Source organism: Candoia aspera, chromosome 1 (genome assembly GCF_035149785.1).
Source record: "Candoia aspera isolate rCanAsp1 chromosome 1, rCanAsp1.hap2, whole genome shotgun sequence".
In the NCBI taxonomy this organism is placed as follows: Eukaryota; Metazoa; Chordata; class Lepidosauria; order Squamata; family Boidae; genus Candoia; species Candoia aspera.
In genome coordinates, this window is record NC_086153.1 from 65,399,739 (window position 1) to 65,419,942 (window position 20,204).

The 20,204-nt window shown below is 45.6% G+C and overlaps 1 protein-coding gene across 1 annotated transcript in view; it reads right to left on the bottom strand.

Moving 5' to 3' along the window:
• The window catches only part of VIT (vitrin), a 31,289-nt gene extending 30,140 nt beyond the window's left edge, over positions 1–1,149 (bottom strand). Inside the window, exons 1-2 of the mRNA XM_063291075.1 lie at positions 1,005–1,149; positions 459–615 (exon numbers count right to left, since the gene is read on the bottom strand). Of these exons, the coding sequence (XP_063147145.1) occupies positions 459–615; positions 1,005–1,149 (302 nt within the window). The remainder of the gene's footprint in view (positions 1–458; positions 616–1,004) is intronic.
• Between the last annotated feature and the right edge of the window lie 19,055 nt (positions 1,150–20,204).

Consider the following 20,204-nt stretch of genomic DNA (forward strand, 5'->3'; position numbering starts at 1 on the left):
GAAGATTCTGCAGTTCCCTAAAAGATATCAACCACTACCCTGGCATTTCCAAAAAGTTATGGTTGATCATATCCCAGAGGTGCAGTCTATCACCATTCTGTCTACAGTAGCTTATTTTCCTCATAAATCCATGCCCCTCAAAATATTTTCAAAAGTTGCCCTTTGCCCACTAAGTGATATTAAAGAAGACCTAGTTTTCTGATCCATCCTCTAAATATACATTAAGATACACCAACCTCAACTCTACCCATAATCATTGTATTTACAGATTTGATGTATAGGCTATATTTTATTTCTTAATCTTATTTCTCATATCTTTTAAAGGTTACACATAATTTTTGGTGAAGAAAAAAAAACACCCTGCTCTGACTCTTACATTTATTGCTAGTATTGAAAATGTTGGTATCTTTCCTTTTGGTTCTGGACATTATTTTGAATTAAAGATCAATTCTGCTGACCTGTGAATAGCAGCAGCACAAACACTGGAAAAAGAGGCATAGATATCAGTGCCATAGACCCGATATTTAATATCCTGACATCCCAAGGGACATTTAGCAATAAATTCTGGATTGATGATCTTTGCAGCTTTGATGGCACACTCAATTTGTGGAACAGCTGTGAAGATAAAAGTTAAATGTTATGTTTAGTATACCCTGACACAAAAAACGCAGAAAACTAAGAAATGCTAGGAGGTGGCTGTTATTCATGTACTTTTATCCCAATTTTTTTCAGTACTAAAATATTCAGCACTGAACCTTTAAGCATTAAAAATGAAAATTAATAAAACTCCCAACTGCAGGGGATCTCCTATCATTTGTCTATGCTGCATCCCAGTGCTAAATTGCCTAACATTGGGTGGTATTCTGATATTTCTTAATTATAAGAATGGAATATTAAAACATAATTTTGTATAGAGGAGACAAGCAGCTAATATTCACATTCATATTATTGATTTCATATCAAAACAATAATATTTGAATAGTGCATTTAATTCCATATGTTACTGCTGTAATCCAGCAATTTGGTGTAAATTCTTAAGATCTTCTGTGCTAGCTTTTCCCAGTTGGTGTCTTTCAGATACATTGGAGTTTCAATTTCCAAAATTTCATGCCATCTTCTTGGGAATTCAAATTGTTGGCATCTTAGCATGTCTGGAGGATTCTAGTTTATTACAGAAATAAGAGCAAAGTCTTCACATAAACAATAGCATAAAGAGAGATATACTCTGATTTGAATTTGCATTAGAGATCACCATGCAGTTTCTTATTCTGCAGTTACTACATTGAAGAGTGGAAATAAAATCAGTGCTATAAATGGTAGTATCGAAGAAAAAAATATTTCATAAGCATATTAATTAGGTTAAGGGCCTTCTTGGCTATTCAGTTAGCTGAAGAAAAATTTGGGTTGGATCTATGTGGGCTTTATATCAGTGTATCAACTCCCTCTTTCACAAAATACACAAACATAGCCCTCTTCATCCTCCTAACTCTGTTTTCCCTCCAAATGGAGGTGTTGGTTTTTTGTCTTAGTCCCCTGCAGAACATTTCACTGTCATTTGAGAGAGGGAATGGCAAGTTTTCAAGTAAGAACACCAATGGACAAAAGATATCCAAGACCATATTGATGAAATTTTGCAAGATTTAGCAACCTTGTGAGAGTTCAGGAATTTTAATTTGTTGTTGCAGTTGTTGTTGTTGTTGCTGTTGATTTTAAGCCTATACCATTGTACAAGACAGCACCTGAAAATGCTGAGCCCTGGTTAATTCAGATTGCTAGCTGTCCAGGATTTCTGGCAATGCTTTTTCCAGTCTAGCTAGGGATGCTGAGATTGAACATGAGATCTTTTACATGCAAAGCATGTGTTCTGCCACTGTGTTATGGCTGCTTCACTACATGCAGAAAATAACATGTTCTGTCTCCATCATTCCAAATCAGAATGTTGAGGAACTGCCTGTAGACTAGTTAGAGACATTTAACATACAAATTAAGGCCTATTTAATTTATAGTTTTTCTAATGTTGATCTTTAAATGGATGGGAAAAATTTAGATGATTTTACCCTTTCCTCTTTTAGATGTTATGACAGCTTAGGGGTTGCCAGGAATAACATTCCCTGTTCTGCATTTGTCATTACTTCCAGCCTAGCATTGCTTCATAATTAAACCATCAGTTCAATGCATATATTTATCAACTCCACTGCACAAGATCAGGCCTCTTTTGTTCAGATATATTACATCCTTCTCCCTTTGTATCAGTCTTCCTTCCTTCCATTCCATTCCATTCCATTAATTCATGCTCTTTGCCATGTACTCCTTTCACATTCAAACTGCAATCTTCTGTATGCCATAATTGTTAATTGATGGACCCTTTAATATTGACCACATCAGTAATGGCATTATTCTATCAAAGCTTACCTTTTAGTAAGATAAACAGTAAACTGGGTTATGAGCCTTATGGGTACCCATGCAACATGCAGCATTCCTGGCAACCAGTAAGGGACACTGTTTTGGCAGTATGCCTCAAGTTCAGCCTAAGCCCAGGTTTACCCCAAGCATGCTCTAATATGGAAGCTAGGATTTCTAATCTAGAGACTAACTTGCAAAGCAGTATACTGTTCCCATACCCCATCACCTAGGGGATTAATAACAACAACAGTGGAGTCCTAGGTGCTCTCTGAGCCTTGTTGTTTTCTTGCAGACATTTCATTGCCAGACTAGACAACATCTTCATTGTGAACAGCAAGTGGGCCTTACTCTCTGTTTATATACCATGGCTTGTCCAGCTTGTGTTGGTGGAAGTGTTGTTCTCTTCTTGGGAGTTCCTTGATTGGGCTGTTGTTTGCTGCTTGGTTGATTGACTGAGTAAACAGTTCCTTGATTAGGGTATATTATGCTGTTTGATTGTTCATCTGGTGTTAATCCTAGTGCTAATCTTTGCATATCTGAGTGTTGATTGCTGGCAAGGAGGTGTTATAGTCTTTTGGCTTTTCTATTGTCTCTTTTGAATGGTATGTAGATGTTGTTTACCTCTATGTGTCTGTGGATGGCTGCTTTGTCTGAGTGCCAAGCTTCCAGGAACTCTCTAGTGTTTTTGGATTTGGCTTGGTTTAGGATGCTCACAGTTTCCCAGTTGAAAGTATGGTTGAGTCTGTCCATGTGTTGTGAGATTAAGGAGTTTTCATTGTGCCTTCTGACTGCTAGTTGGTGTTTGTGGATGCGCTCTGTTAGTCTTCTGCCTGTCTGTCTGTAGTGGCTGCTACAGTCCTTACACTGTATGTTGTAGATAACTCCTGTTTTTTTCTCTTGGGCTACTGGGTCTTTTGGGTTTTGAAGAGTTTTAGTTTGTTACAACCACACAGCATCATAAACTGTCTGTTGATAGTTTCTGATGTATGGCAGAGTTACCCTTTTTGTAGCTTCTGTTGGTTTGGTTGTAGTGGGTTGAGTGATGAGGCACCTTTTGATAAAGTTGAGTGTGTATCCATTTTGCTGGAAGATGCTGTATAGGTGATCTGTGGAACTGAAAGTAGGTCATAAGGCAGAGGTCAGTGAGGTCCATTATCCTGGGTATTTCTATTTTGCTGTATTTGGCTAGGTCGGGTGTGTTGCGTAGAACTGCTGCCATGGATTATTTTGCTAGTGCCGGATCTATGGATGTGAAGAGAGCTGTAACATCGAATGACATGGTAATTTCATCTTCTATTTTTAGGTCTTTGACCTACTTTCAGTTTGATGGACAAATATACCAACAAATCAAAGGAACACCCATGGGATCACCTATTTCAGGACTCATAGCAGAGATCGTAATTCAGCATCTAGAAAGGATAGCACTCCCACATATACAACTCAAAGTATGGATCCAATATGTAGATAACACATTCGTCATAATAAAAAAGGAACAACTGGAGGAAACACATGAAATCATCAGCAACATCTTCAATGGAGTAAAATTCACAAAGGAAGAAGAAAACAACAACACACTAACCTTCTTGGACATCCTCATCAGCAGAGGAAATGATGGCAAGTTAGAAACACAAGTCTACCAGAAAATAACCCACACTAACTATTGGAGTTTGTGCAGAGTGCTGGAAAGCATTTGGCCTGAGAGATCAGAAAGAAGACACCAGGCATTTCAACAAAAATAATTGCATTCAAACAAAGCATAGCATAGAAACAGTTTCCTCATCCAGAGCCCTGTGTGGGCAAAATAAAAAAAAAGCATATTTACCAGTACACACACACATGCAACTGTGCTGAGAAGAAAGAGAGGCTGCAAAAACAGGAGAAACAAGCAAGCAAGGAGAGCAAAGCTGGATTATTTAAATGCAAATCAAGCAAGGAAGCAGAGGATGGCTTCAGTTCTCCATATAAGGTCATTGAACACTTAAACCTTGTTAACCAAATGAGGCCTGACCTTTTCACCCTGCCAAACATTTAAGAAAATGATTTGTTACCATGGATACCTGGATACCTGGTGTCTCTGACTTGCTCCCAAGCAGAACAAATACCAACACTAACCAAGTTCTCCAGTACCAAAGCAACAGCCCAATTTCCCACAAGAGGAGCTGTGTAAGAACATTATTCAGATGAGCACAAATGGACTGTAGCAACCCAGAACACCAGAAAAAGGAAACAGATCACCTATATAGCATTTTCTAGCAAAATGGATACCCCCACAACTTTATCAAAAATTGCCTGACCACTCAACCCATTACAGCACAACCAACAGAAGCTATGAAAAGAATAACACTGCTATACATCAGAAACATCTCAGAAACTACCAACAGACTGTTACAACCACACAGCATCACCATAGCACACAAACCAACCAAAGCCCTCCAAAATGTCTTAAGAAAACCAAAAGACCCAGTAGCCCAAGAAGAAAAAACAGCAGTCATCTACAACCTACAGTGTAAGGAGTGTAAGAGCCACTATGTAGGACAGACAGAAGATTAGCAGATTGTATCCATGAACACCAACTAGCAGTCAGAAGACACGATGAAAACTCCTTAATCTCACAACACATGGACAGACTCAACCATACTTTCAGCTGGGAAACTGTGAGCATCCTAGATCAAGCTAGAGAGTTCCTGGAAGCTTGGCACTCAGACAAAGCAGCCAACAACAGATACATAGAGATAAACAACATTTACGTACCATTCAAAAGTGACAATAGAAAAGCCAAAAGACCATAACACCTCCTCGCCAGCAATCAACACCCAGATATGCAAAGATTAACACCAGGATTAACACCAGATGAACAATCAAACAGCACAATATACTCTAATCAAGGAACTGTTTACTCAGTCAATCAGCCAAGCAGCAAACAACAGCCCAATCAAGGAACACACAAAGAGAGAACAACACCTCCACCAACACAAGCTGGACATACCATGGTATATAAACTGAGAGCAAGGCCCACTCCCTTTTTGCAGTGAAGATGTTGTCTAGTCTGGCAATGAAATGTCTGCAAGAAAACAACAAGGCTCAGAGAGCACCAAGGACTCTACTGTTCAACCCTGAGCTACAAATATTCACTTCGATTGGAACAACAACAACAACAACAATAAATTAAATTTATATGCTGCCTAACTCCCTGTGACTCTGGGCAGTATGTGTTGTAATGACGCACTCAGAGAATGTCAGATATTTTAAGGGGCATGTAGGGCCAGTTGACACTTCATTAAATCAAACACATATACCTGGCGTAACTTTTTGAGCCCAGGAAAATACACAACTTCTTTAAGGAGTTGCTGACAGACATTCTGTGTTGTTTGCTGAGAATCCAAATGTATTGCAGGAAATGTTAGACTAAAGCAACAAGGACAATGGTCTGCAAATCAATGTATCAAAGACCAAGGTAGTTGTGCTTGACAAGAAAAATGGAACAAACAATTTCAAGTTATGTATGAATGGCCAGAAAATCCCCAGTTGATCTAGTAGGTGAATTTGTGTGCCTTGGCAGTATGTTTACTAAAGATGGAAAAGAGATAGTGCTATCTGAAGACATATAAATGCTAATAGTAGGTAGTGGGTACATTGTAGTCTACAGTATTGTGAGGGCTAGTGTGTCATGAGTGCCGTTGAGCTAAAGTCATCAGCGCAATGGCACTCATGACAATGACAAGGAAATAGGTGAAGGGGTACAAGTTAAGTAGCCATCAACCTACAACGACTAACGGCCAACAAACAATAGCCAAAGGAATCACGGAGCCACCCAAACCATCAGCGGCAATACAACGGGGATCGCCCAGCTGAAAGCAATCAGCAGAAGAATGGAAACCTGCCGATGGGCGATCCCGGAAACCCTCACCCACCGGCAGGGCAACGCATGGGACAAAGGGGGGTGACGTGACCGTGAGCGAGGGGGCGCTGACCGGCGCGGGGTATTTAAACCCCGCACCGGCGCGCTCCTGTCACTCTCAGCTTTTTTCTACCAACGCTGTACCTGCCCTGCAATAAACCAGAGCCTGATTCGCAAACCAGTGTCTGATTGTTATTCAGGGGGAGGCAGCGCATGACATAAAGCTGAGAGTCATAAACTCAGCCTCGCCGAGCCCCACCGGACGACAACGAGCCGCGGGAGGAGTAGACGGCGAGAAGACCAGCAAGATGAGGCCGGAACGGCGCGGGCAAGGAGGGCGAGCCGCGCGGCAAGAGACAGAGGAGGACCGACCAAGGCCAGAGGCACCGCGGACTCCCGGAGCCATGGACGCCCACCCAACCCGACCCGAGCCTCAGCTCCAACCCCAAGGGGAGATGGCGACGGAGGCAACCCGACCGCGGGAGGGAGCAGCACGACTTCCGAAACCAGCGGAGGACCCCGCGCCCCACATCGCACCCCAGCAACGGGCGTGGAGCGACAGCCCCACGGCGCTCGACATGGAGGAGGACGACGGAGACACCCATCAGACGGCGGAGGAAGCGGACCCGCGGCAGAGGGACGATGAACCCCGCCGGCAACCCACCCCCGAGGACGCGCCAACGGAACCGGCCCCAGCGGCGGCGCGGGCTGTGGACGAGGAGGCACGAGCTGAACTCGCGGCCATGCGGGCTCAGCTGACGGAACTCCGGACCATGCTCCAGGCGCTTATGCCCCCCGCGCCACCCAACGACGTCCCCGCACAAGCCCACACCCCGAGCGAAGCATCGAACCCACACGGGCCAGCGGAGGGCCAGCAGACGGCACAGGCGGCCGACACCACACCCCGAGAAGCGAGAGGCGGGGCCGCACAAAACGCCCGGGCCCCAAAGGACTTTCCCATCTTCTTCGATGGGACCCCCACAAAACTCTCGTTTTTTGTGACCAACGCTAGGGAGTTCATGGGGAGGCACGGACACTCCTATGACTCCGAGGCCGACAAGATCGCCGCCGTGGCGATCAAACTCCAAGACAGGGCGGCGGACTGGTACGTCCAACTGTACGAGTCCAGCTCCCCCGCCCTCGCCACCTTCCCTGCTTTCATCAAAGAGATGAAAGACTACTTCGAAGACCCCCTAGCCAAAGTGCGGGCGAAAAGCGCACTCCAAAGACTTAAACAGGGCACCCGCACGGTCCCTGACTACGCCCTGGAGTTCAAAGCCCTCGCGGGGAAGGTCAGCGACTGGTCCGAGACCACCCTGCTGGAAATCTTCAAAAGGGGGCTCAACCGCGACGTTCTCCAATGGGCCCTCTACCGCGACGACCCAGAAACGTTACACGGGTGGATCCACCTCGCGGGGAAAGCCGAACACGCGCACCGCACCTTCCTCATGACAACCACGGAAGACACAAACGATGCCGGGAAAAAGGTACCCGCACCACACGGGGGGATGGCCGGCCCCATATACCCTAAAAAGAAGTTCAACCGGGAGCCCTGCGGGAGGTGTGGCAAATTAGGGCACAAGACGGCGGATTGCTTCGCCAACCGACCGCCGACCAGCGCGCCCAAGCCCACCCCGAAAATTAGCCCCAAACCACCCAACCCGGGGCCGCCGCCTCACCGCCGAATGACCGTGGCCACAGCGACACCGAAAGAGAGCTGGGACGCTTACTGGGGGGAAGAGGACAATCCCGACCCCGACCAGCCGGCGGGAAATGCTCCCCGCCTGCTCTGAGACGTGTGGCGAGGCAGGCGGTGGGACAGCAACGCGGACCACCTCAACGAAACGACAAAAGCTCCGTAATATTGGCAGCAATTCAACTCTCCACCGGAAACGGAGCCACCACGGCCGCGGCACTAGTGGACTCGGGGTGCTCAAAAAACCTCATCCACCCCGACCTAGTCGCCAAACTCGACCTCCGCTGCTTCCCCCTCCCCACGCCGCTGGCATTCCACCAGCTGGACGGCTCTACAGCGGGAGGAAAACCAGCCACGCTACAAACCGAGCCGGTCACCCTGCAAATGGGCACTCACACCGAGCGCACATCGTTCGTAGTCACGCCCATCGGACGGCCCATTGCAGTCCTGGGGATGCCATGGCTCGCGAAAAACAACCCGCGGATCAACTGGGCGACCCGCACCTTCACATTCGGCGACGGCGAGTATCGAGCACCAGTACCAGCTGGCAAAAGCAACCCCACGGTAGGACGAGCGGAGGCGACCACACAAGACAACGCCGCTACCACAGCAGACCTACCAGAACAATACGCCGACTTCTCCGAGGTCTTCGGAGAGGCAGAGGCGGACCAACTACCCCCCCACCGCAAGACGGATTGCCGGATCAACCTACTGCCCGACGTCCCCTTACCTAGACCAAAGATCTATTCGATGACCCCGAAGGAGATGGCAACCCTCCGGGAGTTCATCGATAAAAACCTAGACAGGGGATTCATAGAGCCAGCATGCTCACCGGTCGGAGCCCCCGTCTTATTCCGGGAGAAGAAAGACGGGACCCTACGGCTCTGTACCGACTACCGGGGCCTAAACGCGGCTTCCCTGTCCAACAAATATCCCTTACCCCTGGTGAAGGACATGCTCGCCCACCTGTCCACGGGCAAAGTCTTTTCCAAATTGGACCTTCGCGAGGCGTACTATCGCATCCGAATCAGGGAGGGGGACGAATGGAAGATGGCGTTTAACTGCCCCCTAGGCGCTTTCCAGTACAAGGTACTGCCCTTCGGACTCGCGGGGGCCCCTGGGGTGTTCATGCAGCTCATCAATGAGGTACCGCATGAACATCTGTTTAAAGGGGTCCTGGTCTACATCGACGACGTCCTTATTTACACAAAAACACACGAGGAACACGTAACCTTAGTCAGGCAAGTCCTCGACAAGCTCAGAAGGGCGCAGCTCTATGCGAAGCCTACAAAGTGCGAGTTTCACAAAGAGCGCCTAGACTATTTGGGGTATCGAATCTCCGGGGACGGCATCGAAATGGACCCCGCAAAAGTCGAAGCGGTGCTAAACTGGGAGCGGCCCCGCAACAGACGGCAACTACAGAGCTTCCTGGGATTCGCGAATTTCTACAGGTCATTCGCCCGGGGGTTCGCTGAGATAGCCCTCCCCTTAACGGACCTCCTCAAAACCAAAGGGGTGGGGGACACCCGACGCGCCAAGAACCCAGGCACAGTGCTGAATTGGACTCCCGCGTGCCAGACCGCATTCGACAAGCTGAAAGCGCTGTTCACTACGGAGCCAATCCTCGCGCACCCGGACCCAGAACGGCCGTTCGTGGTCCAAGCCGACGCCTCAGACTTCTCCCTGGGAGCCATCCTACTACAGAAAGACTCCACGGGGCTCCTGAAACCATGCGCCTACCTGTCAAGGAAGTTCTCCGAGACAGAGAGGCGATGGCACGTCTGGGAGAAAGAAGCCTTCGCGGTGAAATCGGCACTAGAGACATGGCGACACCTACTCGAGGGAGCCACCCAACCATTCGAGGTCTGGACGGACCACCGGAACCTCGAGGCCCTACGAACGCCTAGACGCCTTAGCCCAAAACAGGTCCGATGGGCCCAATTCTTCAGCCGCTTTGATTTCCAGCTGAAGTTCATGCCGGGCAAGAAGAACTTCCTGGCCGACGCCCTCTCCCGACTGCCCCAAGACGAAGAGCCCACCCCAGACACCATTGGGACGGTCCTATCCGCCTCGCAACTGGGGATGGCCGTGACCACCCGAAGCGGCGCACGGAGGCAGCTCGACGCTACGGCGCAGCCGACGGCGGGACAACCGGCGACGGAAAGAAGCCAACCGCAACTACCAGGGGGAATGCGCACGGACCTCGCCGCCGCCCTCAAAACCGACCCCTGGTTCCTGGCGAACCCCGACAAGGTAACGATGGCGCAAGACCTGGCATGGGGGGAAGGCAGAATCTACGTCCCGGACTCGCAGCGCCAGGCGATCTTGCATAGGTCACACGACGCCAAGCAAGCGGGACACTTTGGGTTCCTCAAGACCCTACACCTAACACGGCGCCAATTCTGGTGGCCCGCGCTCAGGCGAGACGTAAAAACCTACGTGGCGTCCTGCCCAACGTGCGCTAGGGCCAAACGGGCACCAGGCAAACCCGCGGGGCTATTGCAACGGGTGGCAGAACCCTCCCGCCCATGGGAGGAAATCTCTATGGATTTTATAGTGGACCTCCCACCCAGCCAGAAGAAAACGGCCATTTGGGTGGTGAAGGACTACTTCTCAAAGCAGGCCCACTTCATCCCCTGCACGTCGGTCCCATCCTCACAACAACTAGCCAAACTCTTCCTCATCCACGTGTACAGGCTACACGGATGTCCCGCACGTGTGGTGACCGACAGGGGCACACAGTTCACCTCCAAATTCTGGCGGGCCTTCCTGAAGCTGACGGGGACCCAACAGGCCCTATCTACGGCTTGGCATCCGCAGACGGAGGGAGCCACTGAGGTTCTTAATGCCACCTTAGAGCAATTTATACGATCATATACGAACTACCACCAAGACGACTGGGCCGAACTGCTCCCGTTCGCCGAAGTCGCATACAACAACGCCGTCCACACGAGCACGGGGAAAACTCCGTTCGAAGTAGTCTCGGGGCGCGACTTCGTCCCCATACCGGAGCTACCTCAACCCCCGGAACCACAGGTGGACGCCAGCGACTGGGGACGGAAGATCGCGGAAGCATGGCCAGTAATCACGGCGGCGCTGAAGGAGGCACAGGCTGCTTACAAAGAGCAGGCCGACAAGCACCGGCGCCAACAACCGACGTTCCAGGCGGGGGATATGGCCTATCTCTCCACCAAGTTCCTAAAGTCAACCCAACCCTCGAAAAAACTGGGGCCTAAGTACATCGGGCCGTTCCGAGTCACGCAAATAGTGAACCCGGTAGCAATACGCCTGGACCTGCCACACAACCTCCGGAGGCTCCACCCGGTGTTCCACACCAGCCTCCTAAAACCGGCAACCACCTCCCGATGGCACCCAAGCACGCCACAGCCCGCACCACTTATGATCGACGGGCAACACCACTTCGAGATAAGGGACATCCTCGACTCCCGCAAGCAACGAGGAACTCTACACTATCTGGTCAGGTGGAAACACTTCCCCCACCCGGAATGGGTGGCGGCGCACAACGTTAACGCGCCTGACCTGACCAGAGCATTTCACCGGGCATACCCCGACAAACCGCAACCAAGGTCAGCAAAACCAAACCCCCCCCCCGCAGGCCTCCCCCCGCCTCCCGTGCCCCAAGGGAAAGGGCCCCCCCCAAGCCCGCGACTTGGGTGGACCTTCCCCCCCCCGGGACTCACTCCCCCCGCCCCGGGCCCACGGGGTGGTGACAAACGATCGCCAGCACCCTCCCCCCGCCCCCTGGCCGCGGGGGAGTGGCAAGCAAGTCAACAGGGCAACCTGGGGGCAACGCCCAGGAGACACAACAAAGGCGACGCACTCTAAATAAAGAAAAGAAGGGCCCTACCTGGAGCTGAGCAGCACCCGACCAGCCACGCCTCTCGCCTCGCCGAACTGAGCCAAACAAACAGGGTGTGGTTGGAGCATGCGCACGCCAGGTTAGAACCCGAGCATGCGCACCATGGACACACCCTGGGAAGGCACGTGGTAGAGGGAGGAGCAAAGGGAGGGGCGACAACTACTCCGGTGGGAACTTTGAAAAAAAAAAAAAAAAAATGTGGCGTTTTGACAGCTCCACGGGGAAAACCCAGAAACCCGAGGGAGAACACTATTCGGAAAGGGGGCAGTATGTCATGAGTGCCGTTGAGCTAAAGTCATCAGCGCAATGGCACTCATGACAATGACAAGGAAATAGGTGAAGGGGTACAAGTTAAGTAGCCATCAACCTACAACGACTAACGGCCAACAAACAATAGCCAAAGGAATCACGGAGCCACCCAAACCATCAGCGGCAATACAACGGGGATCGCCCAGCTGAAAGCAATCAGCAGAAGAATGGAAACCTGCCGATGGGCGATCCCGGAAACCCTCACCCACCGGCAGGGCAACGCATGGGACAAAGGGGGGTGACGTGACCGTGAGCGAGGGGGCGCTGACCGACGCGGGGTATTTAAACCCCGCACCGGCGCGCTCCTGTCACTCTCAGCTTTTTTCTACCAACGCTGTACCTGCCCTGCAATAAACCAGAGCCTGATTCGCAAACCAGTGTCTGATTGTTATTCAGGGGGAGGCAGCGCATGACATAGTGTTTGTTGAAGGAAGAGAAAATGGCTGTGTATCAGAACGTGCTTCTCCCCACTTTTTATATGAAAGTGAGAGTTTGGTATGTAAATAGAAACATAAAAGTCAATTGAATGCTGTAGATAAGGGCTAAGTAAGTACTGTGTGTAGTAAATCAAGAATAGATAGGGTCAAGAATGCATAAGTTAAGAATAAATGTGGACTAAATACAAAAGTAATGTTGAAGTGTCTTAATCACGTAGAGACAATAAATGAGGATCAAACTGGAAACATATGAAGGAAGAGTAAAGGTGATGAAAAAAAGGGTCAGAACCAAAACATGGTGGTTGGATAGAGTTGATCATATCTTCAAAAAGAGGTGAGAGCTTTAAAAAACAAAAGGCAATGTATGATTGGATAGAGTGGAAGCAAGGATAGTTTGCAAGGATAGAAGGTATGGAAAAATATAGTGAATGGTGTTGTTTTAAATGAAATCTGCTTAGGTATCTTCCCCATCCCTTGCCCTGCCTTGTCTTCTGCCTTTATTTTGCTCACAATTTTTTACATCTCTCCTGTACTTGACGTAATATTGTTTACCCTGAAAGGGAAGAGCAAGTAGGATATGTTATGTATATGAGCAGCATCTGGCACACAAAAGAAGCTTCATGATGTGTTAGAAACCATTGCAGCATGCAGCAGCCTGGATAGGGGTGGGAAACATTTTAAGTGGGAAAACCTCAGCTGAGAATTGTGATTATTTTTTTGTGCAGAATAAAATGTGTATTCTTGAGGCCAGTTTTCCAACATCTTTCTCAAAACACACAAGGGAGAGTCTAAATTGAGATTGCAGGTTTCAGCCATTTACATCACAGCTTTGTAAACTTACATTGTTTAGACTTCCTGTTCTTCTTTGTAGCTTCTTTAGTAGCATGTATACAAGTCAGCTGCAAAACTAAGACACAACAGAGAAGCGTGAAGAAAATGTACAACAATACTATCTCCCATGAAATCAAAAATAGTTGGGTTGAATGGTTTTCTGGGATTATTTATAGTTTCCTTTCAATGCTCTAAATGAAGCAATAATATTTTCTATTAATGGTGTTATTCTCTCAGTTTTCTTATGTTTGATTTCCACATTTTTCTGTTTTATTACTTTAATTATAAACTTTCAGAGACTCTTTGATTTATCTGCCTTTATGGAGGACATTGATTAAGTCTTACCTGAAACTATGGGGTAACAAATAAAGCAGAGATGATAAAGTAGGATGCACTTAGGTACTTACCAAAGGCCACTGCAATTGCTGTTATTTTCTTCATGCTGAGAGAAATTGGGTCTTGAAATTTTAATAGGGTTCACTGTAAAGTAGAAATCCAATACTTTTACAATTGTATTTATTTATTTATTTCCATTTTGAGGCTGCCCAACTCCAGAGAGACCCTGGGGTACTTACAGATTAAAAACAAAACACAACAAAATATATCAAGATGAAAAAGAAGACTGACTGGAAGCCAAAACCCCCAAAGCCAAGCAGCCAATAACCAATCAAGGGGCTTGATGCCCATCCTAGCTCAGAGCCTGGGAGAACAACCCCTGTAAGTCCTAAGCAGTCAGAGGGGTGGAAGCAGCAGGATATCATTCCCACAGGCCGGAACCTGCACCAAAAAGACATGCTTCCTAGGTCCTGTAAGATGACACTAATGCTGTCCCCATACTGAACCCCAGCCTGAACCCTGACTGAAACAGATCTAGATAATCCACTTCCTCCAGGGTCCTCTGGAGTTGTAGCCCAATTTTTATCCCGCCTTTCCTCTACATCCAAAGCCAATGTATATTATGTTCTCAAGCCAGTGTACACAATGTTCTGTCCTCCAATTTTCCACACCAGCAGCCATATGAAGCAGATTGATCGGAGAGAGAGTGATGGGCCAAAAGTCACTCAGTGGGCTTCCAGGGCTGAGGGTGGGCTCTCCCAGGTCCTTGTCTGTGGCTTTCATAATTATACTTAAAAAACCATTTGTTGCCTAATTCCTATAACTGCCTGACCCAACTAATGCCATTCAAATAAATTGGACCTCAGTTCCCATCATTTTCAGCCAGGCTTGTTCATATGGACTTGCTTCCACAATGCAATGAGTTTCTGAAAACACATGCTTTTATCTAGAGCAAGTATACATCCTACCTTTCCTTCCTAAAGCTTATGACCATGTCACCCCATTAGTCCCAATAATCCTATGAAGTAGGCTAGTTTCAAGGTTAAGCAGGTATTTAAATTCAAATTTTGCTAGTCTTACAAGCAAGTCCTTTGGATCAGAGTACTTTTCAGTGGAACCTACTCACCCAGTGCTCTGCAGGATACAGATGCAAGAAGCAAGAGAAAGACAAAGGAACAAGCATATATTTACTGACCAAGGTCAGACAATGGTATGGAAACTTTTCTCTGAACCAAAACAGGATAAAGAAAGTTTGTGTTTTCCAAAAAGGAGGTTAAGAGACCCAAAAGAAAGAAAGGACAAGAAGACAGCTAGGGGAAAAGCTGATAAAAATAGAGGCAAGGAAAAAAAATACAGAGGTAGAAGAGAAAAGGGGAAGGGAAATTTATTAAAAACAGAGGCAAGGAAGAAAAATCAGATCTGAGTGTAGAATAAAGTCAGCTGACTATCTCATAGGCCTGGAATGTTAATTAATCAGCTGACTAGTCTCTACCTAGAACCCATGCCTGTTCTGAACAGAATTTCACTTCATCCCTTCTTCTTTGCTCTTTCCTTAGCATATCTTCCACTTCATTTTTGAAAACATGACATTCCTTTAATAGAAAAGGGACCAGCTTAAGCATGCCTGTTGTAGCTTGACATTCTGTGGCAGTTTGCCTATGCCAGACAATAGGATTTGGAAAAGACAGCATCTGAGTTAGTGGAGTAAGTTATAACTGACAGGATGTGTACAACACAGTAAGCCCAAATCAAACAAATCAGATTATATTCAGGCTACTGATATGAACTACTGAAATCTGGGTAATCACAAGATGGTGGCCAAACACGTTTTTAGTATCTCTGATGCCATCTAGTGATTGTCCTGACTTTTGCAGTCTAGATTATGACTCTTTGTGTCATGCAAGCATAGCCAGTAGGGATGCCATGATGGGTTGAGAAGAGATGCTGATATTTTCACAATGTTGGTGCCTTATTAATTAGTTCTACTTGAATAACTTATATATGTTGGTCTAGATTTTGGTGGATGAACGTGAGTTTTACTGGGGCCTCGTTGTTTGTTTATTATTTTAAATGGTCTTTTTATTGTATTGTGTTTTTATTTTGTTTGCCGCCCAGAGTTCATTCTGATAGATGGGTGGCTACATAAGTTTGTTAAACAAACAAACAAACAAACAAATTGATTTTAATTCTACTTGAACACCTTACATATGTTGGTCTAGATTTTATCCTCAGATTATAACAAAGTATATTTTATTTCTTAATATTGTGTTTAAACAAATTCATAACCTATAAGAACATAAATAATGTTATTTAGCGTTCATCTTTTTGTATTATCCATGATTATGTCTGCCAGTTCTCTGAGGTGTCAGTATGTCATAAATACAATATATGTTTGGAACCAGTCATTAATGCTTTTTCAAAAGAGCTGTGCACAGGGAATTGAAGAGCTGTGGAAGAAAAAATACCAGTTAGGACTGTATTTTCTATTTTGTGTTCTCTTGTATGATAAATGTTGGAATCCAACAAAATGCTATGTTCTCACTTGCTCTTCACGTCTCACCATCCCAAGTAAAATAGGCACTTCTAGAATTTCAGTGACAATAGCATCTCTGTGCAGATTATTTTAATTGTTTCAGCAATCCCTGAATTCTAGAATGGCTGTCCCCATACAGGGCCCTGCAGATATATTGGACTTAAAATTCCCAAATTCCCAAGCAGCTTGATCGAGGAGAGTTCTAGGAGTAGTAATCCTAGTCCTAAAGTATCTGGAGGGCATCAGTGAAGGCAGGTGTAGATTGTGTGAGACCATAGATATTAAAAGAACAGGTGACCCATAAGTCCTCTCATGTGAAACTCTCTTAAAACCTAGAACAATTGTCATTTTAAATAGTAGCCATTTACCTTCCATCATGACACACATATACACACTCCTTCCTTCCTTCCTAAAATAAGATTGGGAAATGTCTTTTGAAGAACTTTTGAAGAAAATAACTCTTTCAAGCCACACCAAAGCACCATCCATTTAAATTACAGTATTATTGGCAGACTGTCTTTTGTTATGCTCTTTGATGAAGCTGTAGAATGAAAGAGCTTCTATCAATAAATTGCTTAATCATAGTCTTCATGAACATTTTAGAAGTGCTGGTTTTCAGTGTTTGATTTCCGCTTGTGGATTATATGTCAAATAGAAATTCTTCATGTGCCATTATGGGATTGACCCAGCCAATCTAATCTTCTATAGAAATCAGCTAGCACACAGTTTCTTTCTATTGCTCCTTCTCAACAGGTTGTTGGCATATTTAACTGCAGCAAGAAAACAGCAAACGTTAAGGGGATTATGATGTTTTAAAAATAAATTGAGGAATGGTTAATGGGAAACACTATTATATAGAGAATTTCACTGATGAACTAGAAATAAACTGTGTCTACCTTTTGGCAGTGATCTGCTCTTACATTGTAATCTGCCAGGGCTTGAAATATTATTTAAAGTTATGTACCATACATAGATGGTATACACTAGTGGTCCTGGGAATTCCAAGATGTCAGACCTATCTTCAATCCTGTCATGAACTCATTTTTGCAAACAGATACACTTTCATACATAGAATGAAGGAAGAGGTTCCTCAAACCCTTGTGGACCATCACTGAGGGCTCATATGCTGCATTCAGCCAGACCACAATGGTGCAGACAACACTATGTGGGAAATGTAGTATTTTAATTGTTCCACTTTATTCCTACTGTCGATCTGAAATCTGTAACTCAGGGGTGCCTGCTATTTGAAAAAGCACAAGTCTTTTTTTTTCTCAGTTAATTTAATCTTGATTTAAATAATTACACTGCTGTTAGAGGCCTCACTAAAAGCATTTTTCCCCAGGCAATGAAGACCGAATGGACTTCTTTCCTTCCTTCCTTCCTTCCTTCCTTCCTTCCTTCCTTCCTTCCTTCCTTCCTTCCTTCCTTCCTTCCTTCCTTCCTTCCTTCCTTCCTGTCTTCCTGTCTTCCTGTCTTTCTGTCTTAATTTGATAAAACAGAACAAAGAAATACATTGCTTTGATTTATATTTTGCCATTTTACTTTGGCAAGACTTCAAGGATGGCTAACAAAGTTTAGAAACAAAGCAGAATATAAAAAGTTAAAAACAGCTTAAAATTAACGATAAAATAGGTAGCAAATGCTGGAGAAAGAGGTGTTTAAATATTTTCTAAACACAGAAAGGATGAGGGGGGCAACCCAATTCTGCCCAGCTTCAGGGACTGCTTTATTCAGAAATATTCTTTTCTGCCCATTCTGTGTGGGCTTCTAGGGTGGGTCTGCTCAGTATCCCACCCCCATGGGAAGTAGGACCAGGATCCAAAGATAGACCTTTTCCCTGGTGGCCCCCACCTTATGGAAGGCCGTGCCCCCAGTGATACACTTGGTCCTACTCTTCTCACATTTCTGAAGGCAGTAAAAAGCATACTTTTTAAAAAGGCATTGATTTCCAAGCAATTTTTATTGGATGTCTTCTAGCAATAATTTATGAGGTATGCATGTTATTTTGTTTTATGGTGAGTGATTGATGGTGTATTGATGGTGTATTGTACACCACCCTGAATCTTATGAGAGGGCAATATAAACATGGAATGAATAAATTTCAAGAGAGTGTGTTCCAGAGCTTGGGAGCAATGTAGCAGAAGATTCCCTCCCACAAGCCAGAAAACAGACCTGCGATTGAGGGAGCATCTTCAAAAGGCCCTCTCTGCAGATTTAGACAGTCAGATGGTTTTGTAATAAGAAAGGCAATCCATGTGATAGTCAGGCATTAAGAATATTAGGCCTAAATAGCAATGCATAATAATATAGGCAATATATTATTCTTGTACACTGCGCGGGCTAGCAGCTTAGCCACCATGTTTTTGTATCAGTTGCAACATCCAAACACTTTTCCAAGGGTAGGCTTGGATAAATGTAATATCTGGCTGGCCAAGGAAGGGGTGCAAATGTGATGAGCTAGATGTAATTGTGCAAAGGGAATCCTGATCCCTGATGCCATCTGTGGGTCCAGTGACAGCTCAGGTTCAGGAAGTATTCCCAGACTGCAAGCCTGTTATTTCAGAAAGAGCACAACCTCCTACATCCTTGAATCTAGTTTTCTATCTACTAGCAGCACTTCTGTCTTGCCTGGATTTAAGTTTAGCTTGTTCTCCCTCATCTAGTTCATTATAAAATATTGGCAATGCTCAAGGGTACTGACTGATTCCTTGAAGCTGGTTGGTAAGGAACACTAGATCTGGATATTACTTGATGTCACCCTCCATTCCAAAACACCAGATGATCTTCCCCAGCAGTCCTATGTAGATACAGTATAGAGAACGTTTTGCAATCCTGTTGATAGGGCATGATAGGTTATTGGCTTTGGTGCCAAACAGCATGGCTTCAATTTAGGCAATCAAATCTGGGCTGCAAAATCCAGGTGATCACTAGATGACAGCAAAGATTTTCCCCAAACTCTCTTTGTTTCCATTTGGCCATTTGCAACCAAGATCTAGTGACCCTCTTCAACATGGGCAGGGTATCAGATGAAGAATTGAGGAGAATGAAATGGAATTTCTATAGCTCATGGCCAATCTATATTCCTGCCCTCCAGGGTTAGCCTGTTGTATCATAAAGTAGCCTAGTGGACAAAGCTAGGGGAGATGAATTTCGCTACCTTCTGTCAGCCAGGTCTTTATGATACAGGGCAGATCAGCATTTTTATTCCTGACTAAATCCTGGATAATGTGTGTTTCACCAGCAGTTGATCTGTCACTAAAGAGAAGAACTTCCAGGTTGGAGGTGGCAGAATTGTTGTCACCTTGACTTCCTTCCTTCATCATTGCTCTGCTCTCTTTTCCTAATACCAGTCAATGTGTAGCTTTCTACTCTATCTTCCACTGCTGGTTACTACTTCAGATTTTTTCCCAGGCCAAACACTGAATGCTTGGTTTCAGATGGACATTACCATAATTTCTATAAAGGGCCAAAATATTATTAACTCTTAATTTGGCTGCTAAAAATTGAGTCTGTTCAATTACTTCACTAAACTGCATCAAGTGAATCATAGAACTGAATCAAGTGTGAGCTCTGGTTAAAATATTTGATTGATCATCTTTATTTTCAGTGTCATAAGATATTATTCTTTTCCTTGTCCTTATGTTTTCCACACAGTTATAATCTCAGGGTATGACAACAGATACAGATCTCGTTCAGATACCAAGATGAAACATGGTTTACCTGTAGAGCCATCTGGTTATCCTTTGCATGACCTGATTCACTCCTCCACTTCCTAGATCATGATAAATATAGCCCATCATTATGTCCAAATCAGGTAAGCTATGGTTACATAAGTCATCAGTTTGTCTCTGAGCCACAGCTGGAAACCTATTTTAACCTGT